The sequence below is a fragment of the Dipodomys spectabilis genome, unplaced genomic scaffold (genome assembly GCF_019054845.1).
Source record: "Dipodomys spectabilis isolate Male_0828 unplaced genomic scaffold, ASM1905484v1 ptg000360l, whole genome shotgun sequence".
Classification (NCBI taxonomy): domain Eukaryota; kingdom Metazoa; phylum Chordata; class Mammalia; order Rodentia; family Heteromyidae; genus Dipodomys; species Dipodomys spectabilis.
In genome coordinates, this window is record NW_024871037.1 from 3,292,570 (window position 1) to 3,306,938 (window position 14,369).

Genomic DNA, 14,369 nt, shown 5'->3' on the forward strand with positions numbered 1-14,369 from the left:
GTCTCCCAGTTTTTCCCTCCCATTCTTACCCATGAGTTGTACAGTTTGTTTTCCACATGTCTACTGAGTGTCATGGCTGCATTTGTTCACCCTTTGTCCCTCCATTTCTGTGCCCCTCTTTTCCCCTCCCAGACAGATAAATAAACAAGCAAGACAAAAAGAAAAAATAAAACAAAAACAACAAAGAAAAACCCTCGTTTCCATTTCCTGGAGTTCCTTTCAAAAAATATTATTTTATATCATCAGAGGCACATAAGCATTGTAGCTCTGTGTTCCTCTCCTAAGAACATCCTCCGTGGGCCTCACTGTGTGCAAATGCCTGTGGCCCTGTGTAATTTGTCATGATCCAGTGTAAGTCAGATCTACCTTCCCCATATGAGAGAGAGCACACACTGCTGGTCTTTCTGGGCTTGGCTTCCTCACTTAACATACTTTGTTCTAGGTGGGGAGATATATTTTAAAGCCAGAAAAGGGCACTGAAGGCAAGGATGGAACAAGGGAATTGCTAACATAAAAACCAAGAGATTACTAGGCTGTAAATTACACATGGAATTCAGGATCATCAAATACTGATGAATTATTTTTCTTTTTTGTTTGTTTGTTTGTGTCTGTCCTGGGGCTTGAACTCAGGGCCTGCACCCTGTCCTTGAGCTTCTTTTGCTCAAGGCAACAACTCCACCACTTGAGCCACAGCACCACTTCTGTTTTTTTCTGTTTATGTGGTACTGAGGCAGTGAACCCAGAGCTTCATGCAAACTAGGCAAGCACTCTACCGCTAAGCCACATTCCCAGTCATTTGTGTGTTTATTTATGAGTCAGTTCTCACACTATATGGTCCAGGATGGCCTCACACCTGTGATCCTTCTGACTCTACCTCCTGAATGCTAAGCTTATAGGTACATACAACCACCTTGGCTAAATGACAGTCTTATAAGCAAAACTCTGCTCTCTTCTAAGCATCAAACACCCAATAAGCCTTCCAAGTATGACAGTAGAGCACCATATTTGGAGTGAATGGTTAAGAGTATCTATATTTAGAGTGAATTTTGGAAGCTCAGCCTTTGCTAGCAAAAAGCAAAAGAACATAATCACTAGGAAGCTGTGTTTAGTAGAAAGAACGCTGAGATCACTGACCTGGTCCTCTTCTTCGTCCTCATCCTCGGCCAGCCGCTGTCTGCCTACTTCATAAAGTCTGCATACCGTGTCCATGTTTAGAGCATCCATGCTGCCTTGATTCTGGAAGGAAACGCACAGCCCTTGAGAAGCAGTGATACACCTCAGTTCTTACGCGGGCCCAGGAACCTGACCCTACCCTGTCAAAGCCACTGATAGCTGAAATTCTTAGCTACCTAGGACACACTAGGAGATGGGAAGACAGGATTTGAAGGCTTAAGACAGCAGAGGCCACTATCCTTGGAACAAGCCCCCCCCCCCCCCCGCCCCCCCACTCCGCCCCATGACTCCTCTGAAGAGGAATGACTATGTGACTCTGGTACACAGAACTGTGTGCTATCTTATGTTGAAACCACCTTATGATTTCTCTAGTACTGACTATGCCCCAAACCTTATTAATTGAGGCGGTTATCAATGGTCTACCATCAGGAACACCACTGTCTATGACACACCTGATACAAAAAGTATGCAACGTAACTTGAAAATGACCCTGAGCATCAGAACAAAAGTGCAGGGCCTCCCCCAAAGGAGGCCTCTCACCTCGATGACGGCTAGATAGCAGTCTTTGGTGTCTGTGCACAGGTCAAAGATGTTCCGCTTCACATCAATGGTTGCTGAAAAACACAAGGTGACAAGATTCAGGATTGTGCTATTACCCTTTTTTAACCTGTTTTTCTTCCAAAGGAAATCAAAATGATTGATCTGCAAGTACTTCCAGAACTCCTCTGCTGATCAAAAAAAAAAAGTGACGGACCTATTGGAATGTAGCTCTTCAAAAAGGAACAAACATGAAAAGAAGAAAAAAAAAAGTCCACGCCTGCCCCTTGGTGCTTACCTATAGGCTTGTAATCAGTTGCGTTAAACGTGCGGAAGGATGACCCAAAAGGGCTTTTCATCCTCTCTTCCATTAAGTCATCTTCATCATCTGCCTGCAACATAGCTAGTGGGGGTGAAACACTTATTTAAAATCAGAAACATCTGGTATGTACTAGCGCAAGAAACTTTAACGGCCAATCAAGATTCAGTGAGTTTCCTTGTAAACAAACTGTCTCCTGGCTATTCCCCTTCGTCCCCCAGCTCAGTCTCCCTGCATCTCACCTCCTATGGCAATAACATCCACGACCTTGCATCTGCCGCCCAACATGTGCTTACACAGTGGACGGCTGGGAACAGCCCAAGACGACAAATGTACAGGTTCTTAAGTGCGTGATTACTACCTAGTACTTCTTTCTATACAAAATTTGTCATCTGCAAAATTTTTGCCTTCCCTTTGGTCTCCATTTGTACTATTATTATGTTCTTTCGGGTTACATCTTCCAAATGTCCCCACAAGTGAGAGCTTGTTTCCCCCCATAAATACCCAGGTGTACCGGGGGCAGGATAAAGGGAGAAGAACCAGGAACATGGCTTAGTACCTCCATACATCACTGTTCCCGTGTGGTTGAACACCACGCGACACTGATCCAGAGCAGGAACCGTGTGTAACAGGTGGAAAGTTCGAAGGTCCCACTGGGAGAGGAGTTAAGAAAAACAATTTCACAAGCCAGGTGCCTGGGCTCATACCTACATAGTCCTATCTCTTTGGGAGGTTGAGATTGAGAGGACAGAGGCCAAGCTGTTGTGTCTTGTGCACAAGACTAATGGCTGGGCACCTTCCCAGCCCCTGAAATAGCACTTTTTAAACTCCTACTAGATATTTGTATTTTAAAAGTCAACTGATGGGGCTGGGAAGGTGGCTCGGTGGTAGAGTGCTTGCCTTGCATGCATGAGGTCCTGGTTCGATTCCTCAGCACCACATAAGCAGAAAAAGCCCGAAGTGGTGCTGTGGCTCAAGTGGTAGAGCACTCGCCTTGAGCTGAAGAACTCAGGGACAGCACCTAGGCCCAGAATTCAGGTCCCATAACCGACAAAAAAAAGTTAACTGATGTCTCTAAAAATAATGTATGGGACAGGCACTGGTGGCTCACGCCCGTAATCCTAGCTTCTCAGGAGGCTGAGATGTGAGGATCAAGGTTTGAAACCAGGGCTGGGAAGGTGGCTCAGTGGTAGAGCGCTTGCCTTGCATGCATGAGGCCCTGGGTTCGATTCCTCAGCACCACATAAGCAAAAAGAAAAAAAGCCAGAAGTGGCGCTGTGGCTCAAGTGGTAGAGCGCTAGCCTTGAGCTGAAGAGCTGAGGGACAGCGCCCAGGCCCAGAGGTCAGGCCCCACAACCGGACCCAAAAAAAAAAAAAAAAAAAAGATTTGAAACCAGCCAGGGCAGGAAAGGCAATGAGACTCTTATCTCCAATTAACCATGAAGAAAACCAGAAGTGGTGCTATGGCTCAAAACACTAGCCTTCAGCAAAAACAGCTCAAGGACAGCACCCAGGCCCTGAGTTCAGGCCTCACGACTGACAAAAATAAAAATAAATATAAATGTTATACAGTATCGCAGTACATATAAAAGCTACGTGAAACAACAACAAAAAAAGACCTGAAAAGCTACATAAGTTCATTCCCCACAAAACACGTATTCCATCTTCCTCTTCTATGACAGCAACCAGTTTCCATAGAGCAAAAATAAAAGTGCTTCCAAAAGCCTTTAAGTCAGTTCAAAGCTGGGCAGAGACTCATGCCTAGCATGCCTAGCATGAGTCAGAGACTCATCCCAGCTACCCAAGAGCTGGAAATCAGGAGGATTACAGTTCCAGGTTGGCCCAGGGAAAGAGTTCACATGACTCTACCTCGACCAATAAAAAAGCTGGATATGGTAGCAAATGCCCATCATCCCAGCTACACAGAAAATGTAAATAGGAGAATCATCATCCAGACCATCCTACGCATACATATCCCCAAAGTAACGAAAGCAAAAAGGGCTGTAAACATGGCTCAAGTGGTAGAACAGATGCCTACCAAACACAAGGCCCTCTCTTTCCCAGCTCTTTCTCTTTCCCAGCTCTCTCCTTTTCCTAGCTCTTTCCCAGCTTTTTCCCAGGTCTTTCTCAGGCCTTTCCCTGTCTTTCCCCGTGGAGGGCCAACATGGCCTGGTGGCAGCCAGAACGATGGATAAACCTACCCCTACATAAAACACTTTATAATATTATCTAATAAAAACAAAAACAAATAAGATAAACACAAGGCCCTGAGTTCTAACCCCAATGGTGCCAATTAAAAAGAAAGAAAGAAAGAGAGAAAGAAAGAAAGAAAAATAGGGACTGGGAAGGTGGCTCAGTGGTAGAACGCTTGCCTTGCATGCCTGAGGCCCTGGGTTCGATTCCTCAGCACCACATAAGCAAAAAGAAAAAAGCCGGAAGTGGCGCTGTGGCTCAAGTGGTAGAGCGCTAGCCTTGAGCTGAAGAGGTGAGGGACAGCGCCCAGGCCCAGAGTTCAGGTCCCACAACCGGACCCTCCTCCCCCCCCAAAAAAAAAGAAAGAAAAACAGAAAGACAACTCAATACTTAAAATACTTTTTGCATAGCACACCAGATGACAAATGGCAAGTAGGATGTGTAAAGGATACAATCTCAGTATTGATGATGACCTCCAGCCCATTCGGATGGAAAACACCGCTGATGTTCATGTTGAACTTGTCAAACTTGTGGATGGCCTGTGCAGAGCGGACATCCCAGAGGACGCCATCATTTAACACAAGATCATCTGTAGGGTTAAAGGTGGCACAGTTCCTCTTGTAGTTGTTGGCAAGATCTGGGTTAAACAGAGTCAACAGCTTGTTGCCAGTCTGAATATCATAAATCTTTAGAGAAGAAGGGGCGGGAAAAGAAAATCAGACCAAGCCATTCATTGACAAATGTAAAGAAAATCTGTGTGTAAAAATACGTCTCCCAAACTTTCCCTGGATTATGAAAGCCCTGACATTATAAAGTAATAATGGAATGTAATTTAAAGTAATGGAAAGCTAGGTTTAAGTGCTTTCCAGTTTCCCATTCAACGTTTCAAAAATCCCTCTTCTTTAAGAAACAAATGAAATTATATTAGGAATCTCAATAAAACAATTCCTAATAATTCCCCCTTTAAGAAACAAAAAAGAAGGGCTTGGAGGCACGGCTCAAGTAGTAGAGCAACAGCCAATGAGCAAAAGCAAGCCTCAGATACTGAGTTCAAGTCCTGGTCTCCAACAAAAAAAAGAAACAAAGTTTATAACATTAAAACTGAGAAATTCTTCACATGGATCAATCAATGATGATCCATAGAATACTCATTAAAGTTTACTGTTTGGAGAGAACCATCAAGGCCATAAAACTTTACTCCTTAAAAATCTCCCCATTAGGACTGGGAAGGTGGCTCAGTGGTAGAGCACTTGCCTTGCATGCATGAGGCCCTGGGTTCGATTCCTCAGCACCACATAAGCAAAAAGAAAAAAGCCAGAAGTGGCGATGTGGCTCAAGCGGTAGAGTGCTTGCCTTGAGCTGAAGAGCTGAGGGACAGTGCCCAGGCCCAGAGTTCAGGCCCCACGACCGACCAAAAAAAAAACAAACAAAAAAACTCCCCATGGAAACATACTCTAGCCCTACTCATACTAGAAGTTTTTAAAGTCTACAGTGTGTAATCCATGCAGAGACCAGATCTTTCAGCTTACAAACATGTTGTCAAAGGGCCAAGCTTTAGTTTAAAAAATAAAATAAAATTTTAATCCTTTGATCTAGAAACAACTGAGACATCACAAGGAAACAAACACATTCAGGTCATGGGACACACTAGCCTGGTCTCTTCAAGAATCAATGTCATGAAACCTGGAGAATTGGTTCTTGGCTTTAAAACACTAATAAGACATACAATCAAATGCAATGTGAGTCTTTGGCTGGACGCTGGTTCAAAACAATGACAACAATAACAGCAATTGAAACAAGTTACATCAAGATGGAACAGTTAAGAAAACTGAGTGTAGAATGGCAATTAGATGAGATTACTATAATACTTTAAAATTTGGCAAGAGTGATTATGTAATAAAACGTACTGTTAGGAGATGCTTTAAGACTTAGAAAGCCATGATGTCTGCAATTTACTTTAAGTGACTCACTAAAACATACACATTTATGCAGAAAATATGCAAAATATTAAATTGACAAATCTAGTGTGTGTGTGCATATATATATACATATATATGTATATATATACTATTCTTTCAGGTTTTCTGTTTTAACATTTACAAGGGAAAAACTGAGGGGAAAGTTCTAATTTTATCATCCCATATCCTCCCCCAAAATGCTATACTATTTCTCTACTTAGGTTTTTCAGCAAAAACCCTTCAAAAGAATTGTTTAGGGGGGCAGGGGGAGGATGGGAAGGGATGGGAAGGGGAAACAAAGGAGGAGGCAACAATGCTTGATGAGAAACGTACTCATTATCTTGCCCATGTAATTGTAACCCCTCTGTAGTATTTTCACAATTAAAAAAAAAAAAAAAAAGAATTGTCTAAACTGAGTGCTGGTAGCTCATGCCTGTCATCCTAGATACTCAGGAGGCTGAGATCTGAGGATCACCATTCAAAGCCAGCCTGGGTAGGAAATGTCTATGAACTCTTATCTCCAATTAACCATCAGAAAACCGGAAGTAGCGCTGTAGCTCAAGTGGTAGAGCATTCACCTTGAGCTGAAGAGGTCAGGGACAGTGCCCAGGCCCAGAATTCAAGACCCACAACCAACAACAACAAAAAAAAATTGTCTAGAGGGAGGGGGTAACACTGCTTGAAATGAAATGCACTCATTACCTTACTTTTGTAACTGTAACCCCTGTACATTACCTTTATAATAAAACTTTAAACAGCCTCAAAACTACTTCAATTAAAAGGGCTGGGAAGGTGGCTCAGTAGTAGAGCGCTTGCCTTGCATGCATGAGGCCCTGGGTTCGATTCCTCAGCACCACATAAGCAAAAAAGAAAAAAGCTGGAAGTGGCGCTGTGGCTCAAGTGGTAGAGCGCTAGCCTTGAGCTGAAGAGCTGAGGGATAGCGCCCAGGCCCAGAATTCAGACACCACGACTGGATCAAAAAAAAAAAAAAGGCAAGTAACCAGGTGCCAACGGCTCACGCCTATAATCTTAGCTACTCAAGAGGTTGAGATCTGAGGATTGCAGTTTGAAGCCAGCCCAGGCAGGAAAATCTGTGGGATTTTTATCTCCAATTAACCACCAGAAAACCAGAAGTGGCACTGTGACTCAAAGTGGTAGAGTACTAGCCTTGAGTGAAAAAGCTCTGGGACAGCGCCCGGGCCCTAAGTTTAATTAAAAATTAAAAATTTTTAAAAAGAGACCAGTGAGTACAAAGTCCCAAGTTCAAACCCTTTTACAGACATGAAAATTGAAGAGTTCAAGGCCAGCCTGGGCTATACAGTGAGACCCTGTCCCAAAATACAAAAGATCTACTGTGCTAGTATCTTTCTCAAATTGTCAGATTAAGCTCATGTTCAGCTCGTTCACATTTCTCCCGTATAGCTTAGAACTACTTAATTATACTTCTAGATCCTAATAGGAAGGAATATCTTCTGGTGGTTTTGTTACTTTTGAGGTGTTGGGGATAGTAGCCAGTGTGCTAGGCAAATTCTCTATAAATGAGCTATCGTATCAATAGCCCTAGCCACACTCCTTTTTAAAATTTATATTGGAGTAGAATCTAAGTTGCTAAAACTTACCTCAAACTTGCCATTTTCCTGCCTTAATCTCCCAAATAGCTAGGATATAGGCATGAGCCACCACATTCAGCTCATTTGAATTTTTTCTCACTTACCACTCCCCCTCCAAGACAGGGTTTCAATATTATAGCCCAGGCTGGTCTCAAATGCAAGATCTCCCTGCCTCAGCCTCTAAGTGCTGGTTAAAGATATAAATCACCATGCCCAGCTCCCTGGGACATACTCACTCTGTGTGTGTGTGCACGCGCATGCGTGTGTGTTTATTTTTAAGAGGGAATCCTGTGCATGCTACACAGGCGCTCTACTTCTGAGGCATAACAAGGTAGCCCCAGTCTTCAGTAAATAGTTTCTAGCTGCTAACCGAACCTATGCACACAGTCCCCACATTCCATCTGTAAGATTTCAATGAACACATGGGAAAATCACCTGGAAGCCAATGGATGCTTAAGTACTTACATGGGCAATGTCTCCTTTTGTGCCTATAACCCGATCCTGAGAGTGCTTACTGAACTCAACATAGTGATCTTCCGTGAAGGAATGCCTATGGAAAACAACACAAGTACTTAAATGACAGATCTTCAGGAAATATCCTTTCAACCAATTAAAGAGTTATTTCCATCTTAATGTAAAACTATCCACATGAGTCCATCCAAAAAGACCACAAATAATTAACAAAATCTCCTGGTTAGAGAAATGGCTAATATTGCACAGATGCCTTTGAAAATGTACCAGCAAGTGTGTCATATATAAATAAAAGAAAGTATGTACACAGGTTTTTTTGGAGGGTTGTGAAAGGTCTGTTGAATAATGGAAATGTAGAAACTTTATATGAGAACTGGAATTGAGAAAGATAAAAACCTAACCAGAGCTGGGCACTGGTAGCTCACACCTATAATCCTAGCTACTCAGAAGGCTGAGATCTGAAAATAGCAGTTCAAAGCCATCTTGGCCAAGAAAGTCTACGAAACTGTCATCTCCACTTTATCTACCAGTAAGCCAGAAGTAGAACTGTGGCTCAAGTGGAAGAGCACCAGCCTTGAGCAAAAAAAAAAATTATCAGGGACAGTACCCAAACCCTGAGTTCAAGCCCAGGACTGAAACAACAACAACAAAAAAAAACCTAGCCAGGTAGAAAGCAACCCGTGATTCATACCTGTAATCCTAGCTACTTGGAGGCTGAAAATAGTAGCATCACCATTTGTCAGCCCAGGCAAAAAGTCTGCAAGAATCCTTCTCACCCCATAGCTAGGTATAGTGGTGTGTACCAAGCTATGTGGGAGGCTGAGACTAGGAGGATCATAGAAACCACACCCATGAACACATCAAGCAACAGGAAGTAGACTGCAGCTCACACACATGCATGCCTGGATAGAAAGCCAGGTCCTATCCTAAAAACACAGTTGTTTTGAAAACAGCTCAACTACACAGTGGCAAGCGGTCTCTGAGTTCAAACCCCAATATTACCAAAAACAGATATAAAAATCTTAATTCAGGGCTGGGAATGTGGCTAAGTGGCAGAGTACTTGCCTAGCATGCATGAAGCCCTAGGTTTGATTCCTCAGTACCACATACACAGAAAAAAACGGAAGTGGCGCTGTGGCTCAAGTGGTAGAGTGCTAGCCTTGAGCCAAAGAAGCTCAGGGGCAGAGCCCAGGCCCTGAGTTCAAGCTTCAGGACTGGCAAAGAAAAACATTCTAATTCAACATGATTTGAATGAGGAAGAAAGTTGGCGACAGCTCACACATCATTTCTCTTTTCCTAAAAGGCTTGTAGCTTAAAATCAGTTGAACAGGGATAAAAATTAAGTAAACATAGAGAAACTGGGCTGCAAAAACAAATACATACTTCATATCAAATACAGATTTCATTCCCCAAAGTGCGGACAACGGCTGGCTCCATGTGGCAGACGTCAGCAGCAAGGACCCATCCTAAAAGGAGGAGACTAAAGTGACTAAGTGTGTGTGTGTATACATAAACGCAGGTATTAGCGTCTGTCACTAGCATCTGAAAATAGATGAATACAATCAATCATGACAGGCACACCTGTAATACCAGCAATTGGAAGCTATAGGAGGAAGAACATGAATTAAAGGCCGCCTGGGCTATATAGCAAGACTATCTCACAAAACTGCCAAAGAATTACTCAGTGGTAAATCACTAGGTAAGTACACACAAGGCCTGGGTCCAATCCCTGGCACTCAAAGAAAAAAAATTAAAATACACTGTAGCTTAACTGTAAAGCACTTGCCTAGCAAGCCAAAGCCCCAAGTTCATACCCCAGTACCACCAAATTAATTTTTAAAAATATGTATCAGGCCAGGCACCAGTGGCTCATGCCTGTAATCCTAGCTACACAGGAGGCTGAGATCTGAAGATGGAGGTTTAAGCCATCCCAGGTAGGAAAGTCTATGAGACTCATCTCCAGTTAACCACCAGAAAACTGGAAGTGGTGCTGTGCCTCAAGCGGTAGAATGCTAGCTGTGAACTGAAGAGCTGAGGGACAGCACCCAGGCCCAGAGTTCAAGCCCCACAACAGACAGAAAAAAAAAAGTATCAGACTAGGCACTGGTGGCTCACACCTATATTAATCCTAGACTTGTATCTCTTAACCAATAGAGAAGTAATTCACACAGTTGAGCACCAGCCATGAGTAAAAAAGTTGAGCAAGAGGTCCTAAGTTCAAGCACCAGTACTGGGGTAAAAAAAGAAAAGGAAAAAAACTCTGTATAAGCCAGGCAGTGGTAGCTCATGCCTATAATCCTAGCTATACATAAGGCAGAGATCTGAGGATCACGGTTCAAAGCTAGCCTAGGTAGGTAGGAAAGTCCATGAGATTCTTATCTCCAATTAACCACCAGAAAACTGGAACTAGAGTGCTAATTTTGTGTGCCTTGCTCACAAAAGTTCAGGGATACACCCAGACCCTGAGTTCAAGCCTCAGGAGCAGCATACACATGCATGCACACACACATGCAAGCACACACCCACACTCACATGCACCACTGTTATTTTGAAAAAAAAAGTACAAACACTCCTGGAACAATATTGAGAAAGGACTAGGATTTAAATATATAGACCTATAGTGTCGTAGCGAACAATTAAATTTGTAGCCAGGTGCTGGTGGCTCACACCTGTAATCCTAGCTACTCAGGATGCTGAGATCTGAGGATCACGGTTCAAAGCCAGCCCAGGCATAAAAGTCCCTGAGACTCTTATCTACAATTAACCACCAGAAAACCAAAAATGGTGCTGTGTCTCAAGTGGTAGAGTGCTCACCTTGAGCTACAGAGCTCAGGGACAGTACGCAGGTCTAGAGTTCAAGCCCCCACAAAAAAAAAAAAAAAAAAAAAAAAAAAAAAACCAGAGAGAAAAATTAAATTTGAGAGAACACTGGGTCTTCCTAAACTGGTTAAAAAAAAAAAAGAAAAGAAAAACATACAGGAACAGTTTGAAAGGGGAGGAAAAAACTTGGGAAGACATCAAAGATGGTTTCTCTTAAAACTTGGCAATATTCTTCAGTTTCCCTCTGAAATATGAGTCAACTAGACTCTGAGAACTTCTCCTCAAATAGAAAGTCCCATAAAGGAGCATTAACCCCAACGTACCAGTCCATGTGAGGATGACTTAGAATGTCTAGGAAAGGAACCCTTACCCTGGAAGGCTCAAGGTGTGTGATGGCCGAATTGTGGCAGTTGTAGCTGGCTTCCTCCTGTCCGCTGAACACATTGTAGAGCTTCAGCTGCCCTGTGCAGGTCCCCAGCATCAGGAACCGCTCCCGTGCTGAGAACGCGCAGCACGTGAAACCACTCTCATCTTCATTAGCTTCCCGGAATACTGAAATGGGACGAAACCTAAGCAGAAACACAAAGAGGTGACAATCAAACACAGGATGTGTAGGATCGTTGAAAAAGCAATTTTACTAGAAGGAATAAAAGAACATAACCATTACATTTCAAAAAGTGACTTGTTGGGGCTGGGAAGGTGGCTCAGCGGTAGAGTGCTTGCCTTGGAAACATGAGGCCCTGGGTTCGATTCCTCAGCAACCACATAAGCAGAAAAAGCCAGAAGTGGCACTGTGACTCAAGTGGTAGAGAGCTAGCCTTGAGCTGAAGAGCTGAGGGACAGGCCCAGAGTTCAGGCCCCATGACCACCACTAATACCAACAACAACATTCTTAACAACTTGTTAAGAAAAAAAGTGTTTTGAAACATTACGGTGACCTCCAGTGGTTCCTTTTAAATGAGATAACTTACAAATCGAAACAACAAAAATGTCTGTGATCCCACGACCTACATCTGAGACTTGCGAAGGATCAGAATGGAAGGTAACCTGAACTAGCAGAGCCAACATACTGGAGGCATCAGCACATCGGTATACTGCTGTCACACAATGAACCCAGGGTGGGTAAAAGGTGGCACATTTACATTTCCCATGTATCACATGAGGTAACAGTTGTATTTCAAGCCAACAAATGGCCTTCTTATCATGCTCCCAACGGTTTTAAGTAGAAGAAGCATTCCAGTTTCCAGGGGATGTGGGGCGCCTTCCTTACCTGCTGAAGATCAGATGCCTATCAAAGCAGCCACCATCCACCCCTCCGTATTTTGGAAATGATGCCCTGCGGTTTAGCCTCGAGGTAAAGTTTATTGGCGCTTGCCGCCTCTGTTTTGGCTCGGGACATTGGTGAGGAGTAAAAAGAGAGAAAGGTGGGCAGGTGGCAACTGGGTTCTTGCAGCGAGCATGTTGCTCTCTAAGATATTCTGTGATGATACTGTCCAGCGTAGGTGGGGAAGGAAGGTGTCTATCCAACTGCTTTTTGATGGCTGGGCTTTGGCTGTAGGCACCATGGTCCGACTTCTGCCGCAGCACACGGATTTTCCTCCCATTGCAAGGTGACGGTCTCTCTCTGATAAAACTGATCCTACCAATCAAAGGGGAGTTGCCTGCATAAGACGGGCCAGGCAGAGCGAGTGAACCCTGGGGGGGCCGTGGCTGAGGGTGGGCAATGGGGGCGGAAGGGGCAGTGGCGCCCACGGCGGCATGACTACCCAGTCGAGTTGCAATGCCATTAGCAATGCGAGGGGTTCGGGGAAGAGAGACAGGAGAAGCAGTAGCAGTTACTGGGGTGAAGGCAGAAGAATGGGAGGCCGCGGTCATGGGCAGGTCAGCCTCTTTCGTCAGCACAGTTGCTGTCTCTCCAAGCCCTTTAGAAATAAGATGGTTTCTTATCAACAGAAGCAGCTCTTTCTCGGGGAAGGAGATCCGTGACTGGGCAACAACATCTGCTTTCTGTAGCCGTGCCAGTGACACATCCGTGCCAATGAGAAGAGGCTTTCCTGACACCCGCTCTATGAGTTCAGCAGCATACTTGCAGAATTTGACATGGTCACTGCGTTTGTCCTGCAGCACGGGCTCCTTCATCAACTGCTGGATCTGGCAGCTGCTGAAAAGGGGCAGTTTGCTGATGATCTGCCGTACCGTGCTACTGCGAGACAGGCCCACCAGGGCCTTGCAGGCCAGAGCCCTGATCTGGTCTGCATCTGTGATGGGCATCTTGATGGACAGTAAGGACAGAAGCACCTTGATGCCGTTGTTGGACTGGACCACATTCCACATCTTGGCCAGGGTATGCTCACTGCTCTTGGGGGTCTGAGGCAGCTTTCTCCGAGGCGTTCCGGAGATAAACTTGCCAATACTGGATATTCGGTTATCCGGGCCACACACACAATTGATGATAATTTGAAGTGCTGACTTCTGAATTTCAGCATCATGGATAAAGAACTCACCCTCAGCCACTCCCAATATAATGCTGATACCTATGAAGGGGGAAAAAAATTATAGTATTCCTCATAAAACTAATGGCGAACTTCAGTGGCGGTGACAGTTTCAAATTTTGGAGTTTTATCATTTGGTTTTTTTTTTTAATTACTGCCCCCCTCTTTTTTTTTTAAAGTGCAAAGAATAAATGCAAGCAGTTCTCCTACAATGTATCTTTACAATGCAATACCTCATGTATAATAATCAGAATGGAGACTGTATTATGGGGCAGTCACCAAGACTCATGTGCAATGTTTCCTAGGTAAATAGAGCATAACTAGCGAGAATGAATGAAAAACTTCTGTGGGAAAGCAAAAAGCCCTCAGCTAAGCTGTCACCATGGCGGTGGGGACTTTGTTCGCACCCCATATTAAGGAAATTAAAAACAAGTGCCTGAACCTTGGACTTATACCTCAGTGTGGCACAGCCAAAGACTCACAGATAGTCACACAGCTACAGACTCACCTAAGCACCAACCTCCTGAGCCTACTTGGAATAAGGGAGATTTTCAAAAGGTGCTATTTACTTGAGTCGTGGAGCTAACTACCCACTACTAATTCTTTCCAGTGTTACAAGTTACAAATCTCCTTAAGTTTCTTAGTGTTCGCCTCAACCTGCTAGTCCCATAAACTTTTACTACAAGATTCTACAGTACAACGTTTTCACAAGTACTATTATACCAAAAATACTTCAACTGTTCACAAACTTTGAGTTTATTGGCATGATTCCCACCTAGGAAACTGTATGGTCTTC

At 43.9% G+C, this 14,369-nt stretch overlaps 1 protein-coding gene across 2 annotated transcripts in view; it reads right to left on the minus strand.

Annotated features, from left to right (window-relative positions):
- Positions 1-14,369, minus strand: part of Dcaf1 (DDB1 and CUL4 associated factor 1) — a 55,591-nt gene that overhangs the window by 12,618 nt on the left and 28,604 nt on the right. For both annotated transcript variants that reach the window (XM_042665857.1, XM_042665855.1), the window contains exons 14-22: positions 12,352-13,615; positions 11,452-11,650; positions 9,645-9,727; positions 8,256-8,340; positions 4,675-4,908; positions 2,589-2,682; positions 2,009-2,113; positions 1,714-1,787; positions 1,135-1,236 (exon numbers count right to left, since the gene is read on the minus strand). In XM_042665857.1, the coding sequence (XP_042521791.1) occupies positions 1,135-1,236; positions 1,714-1,787; positions 2,009-2,113; positions 2,589-2,682; positions 4,675-4,908; positions 8,256-8,340; positions 9,645-9,727; positions 11,452-11,650; positions 12,352-13,615 (2,240 nt within the window). The remainder of the gene's footprint in view (positions 1-1,134; positions 1,237-1,713; positions 1,788-2,008; positions 2,114-2,588; positions 2,683-4,674; positions 4,909-8,255; positions 8,341-9,644; positions 9,728-11,451; positions 11,651-12,351; positions 13,616-14,369) is intronic.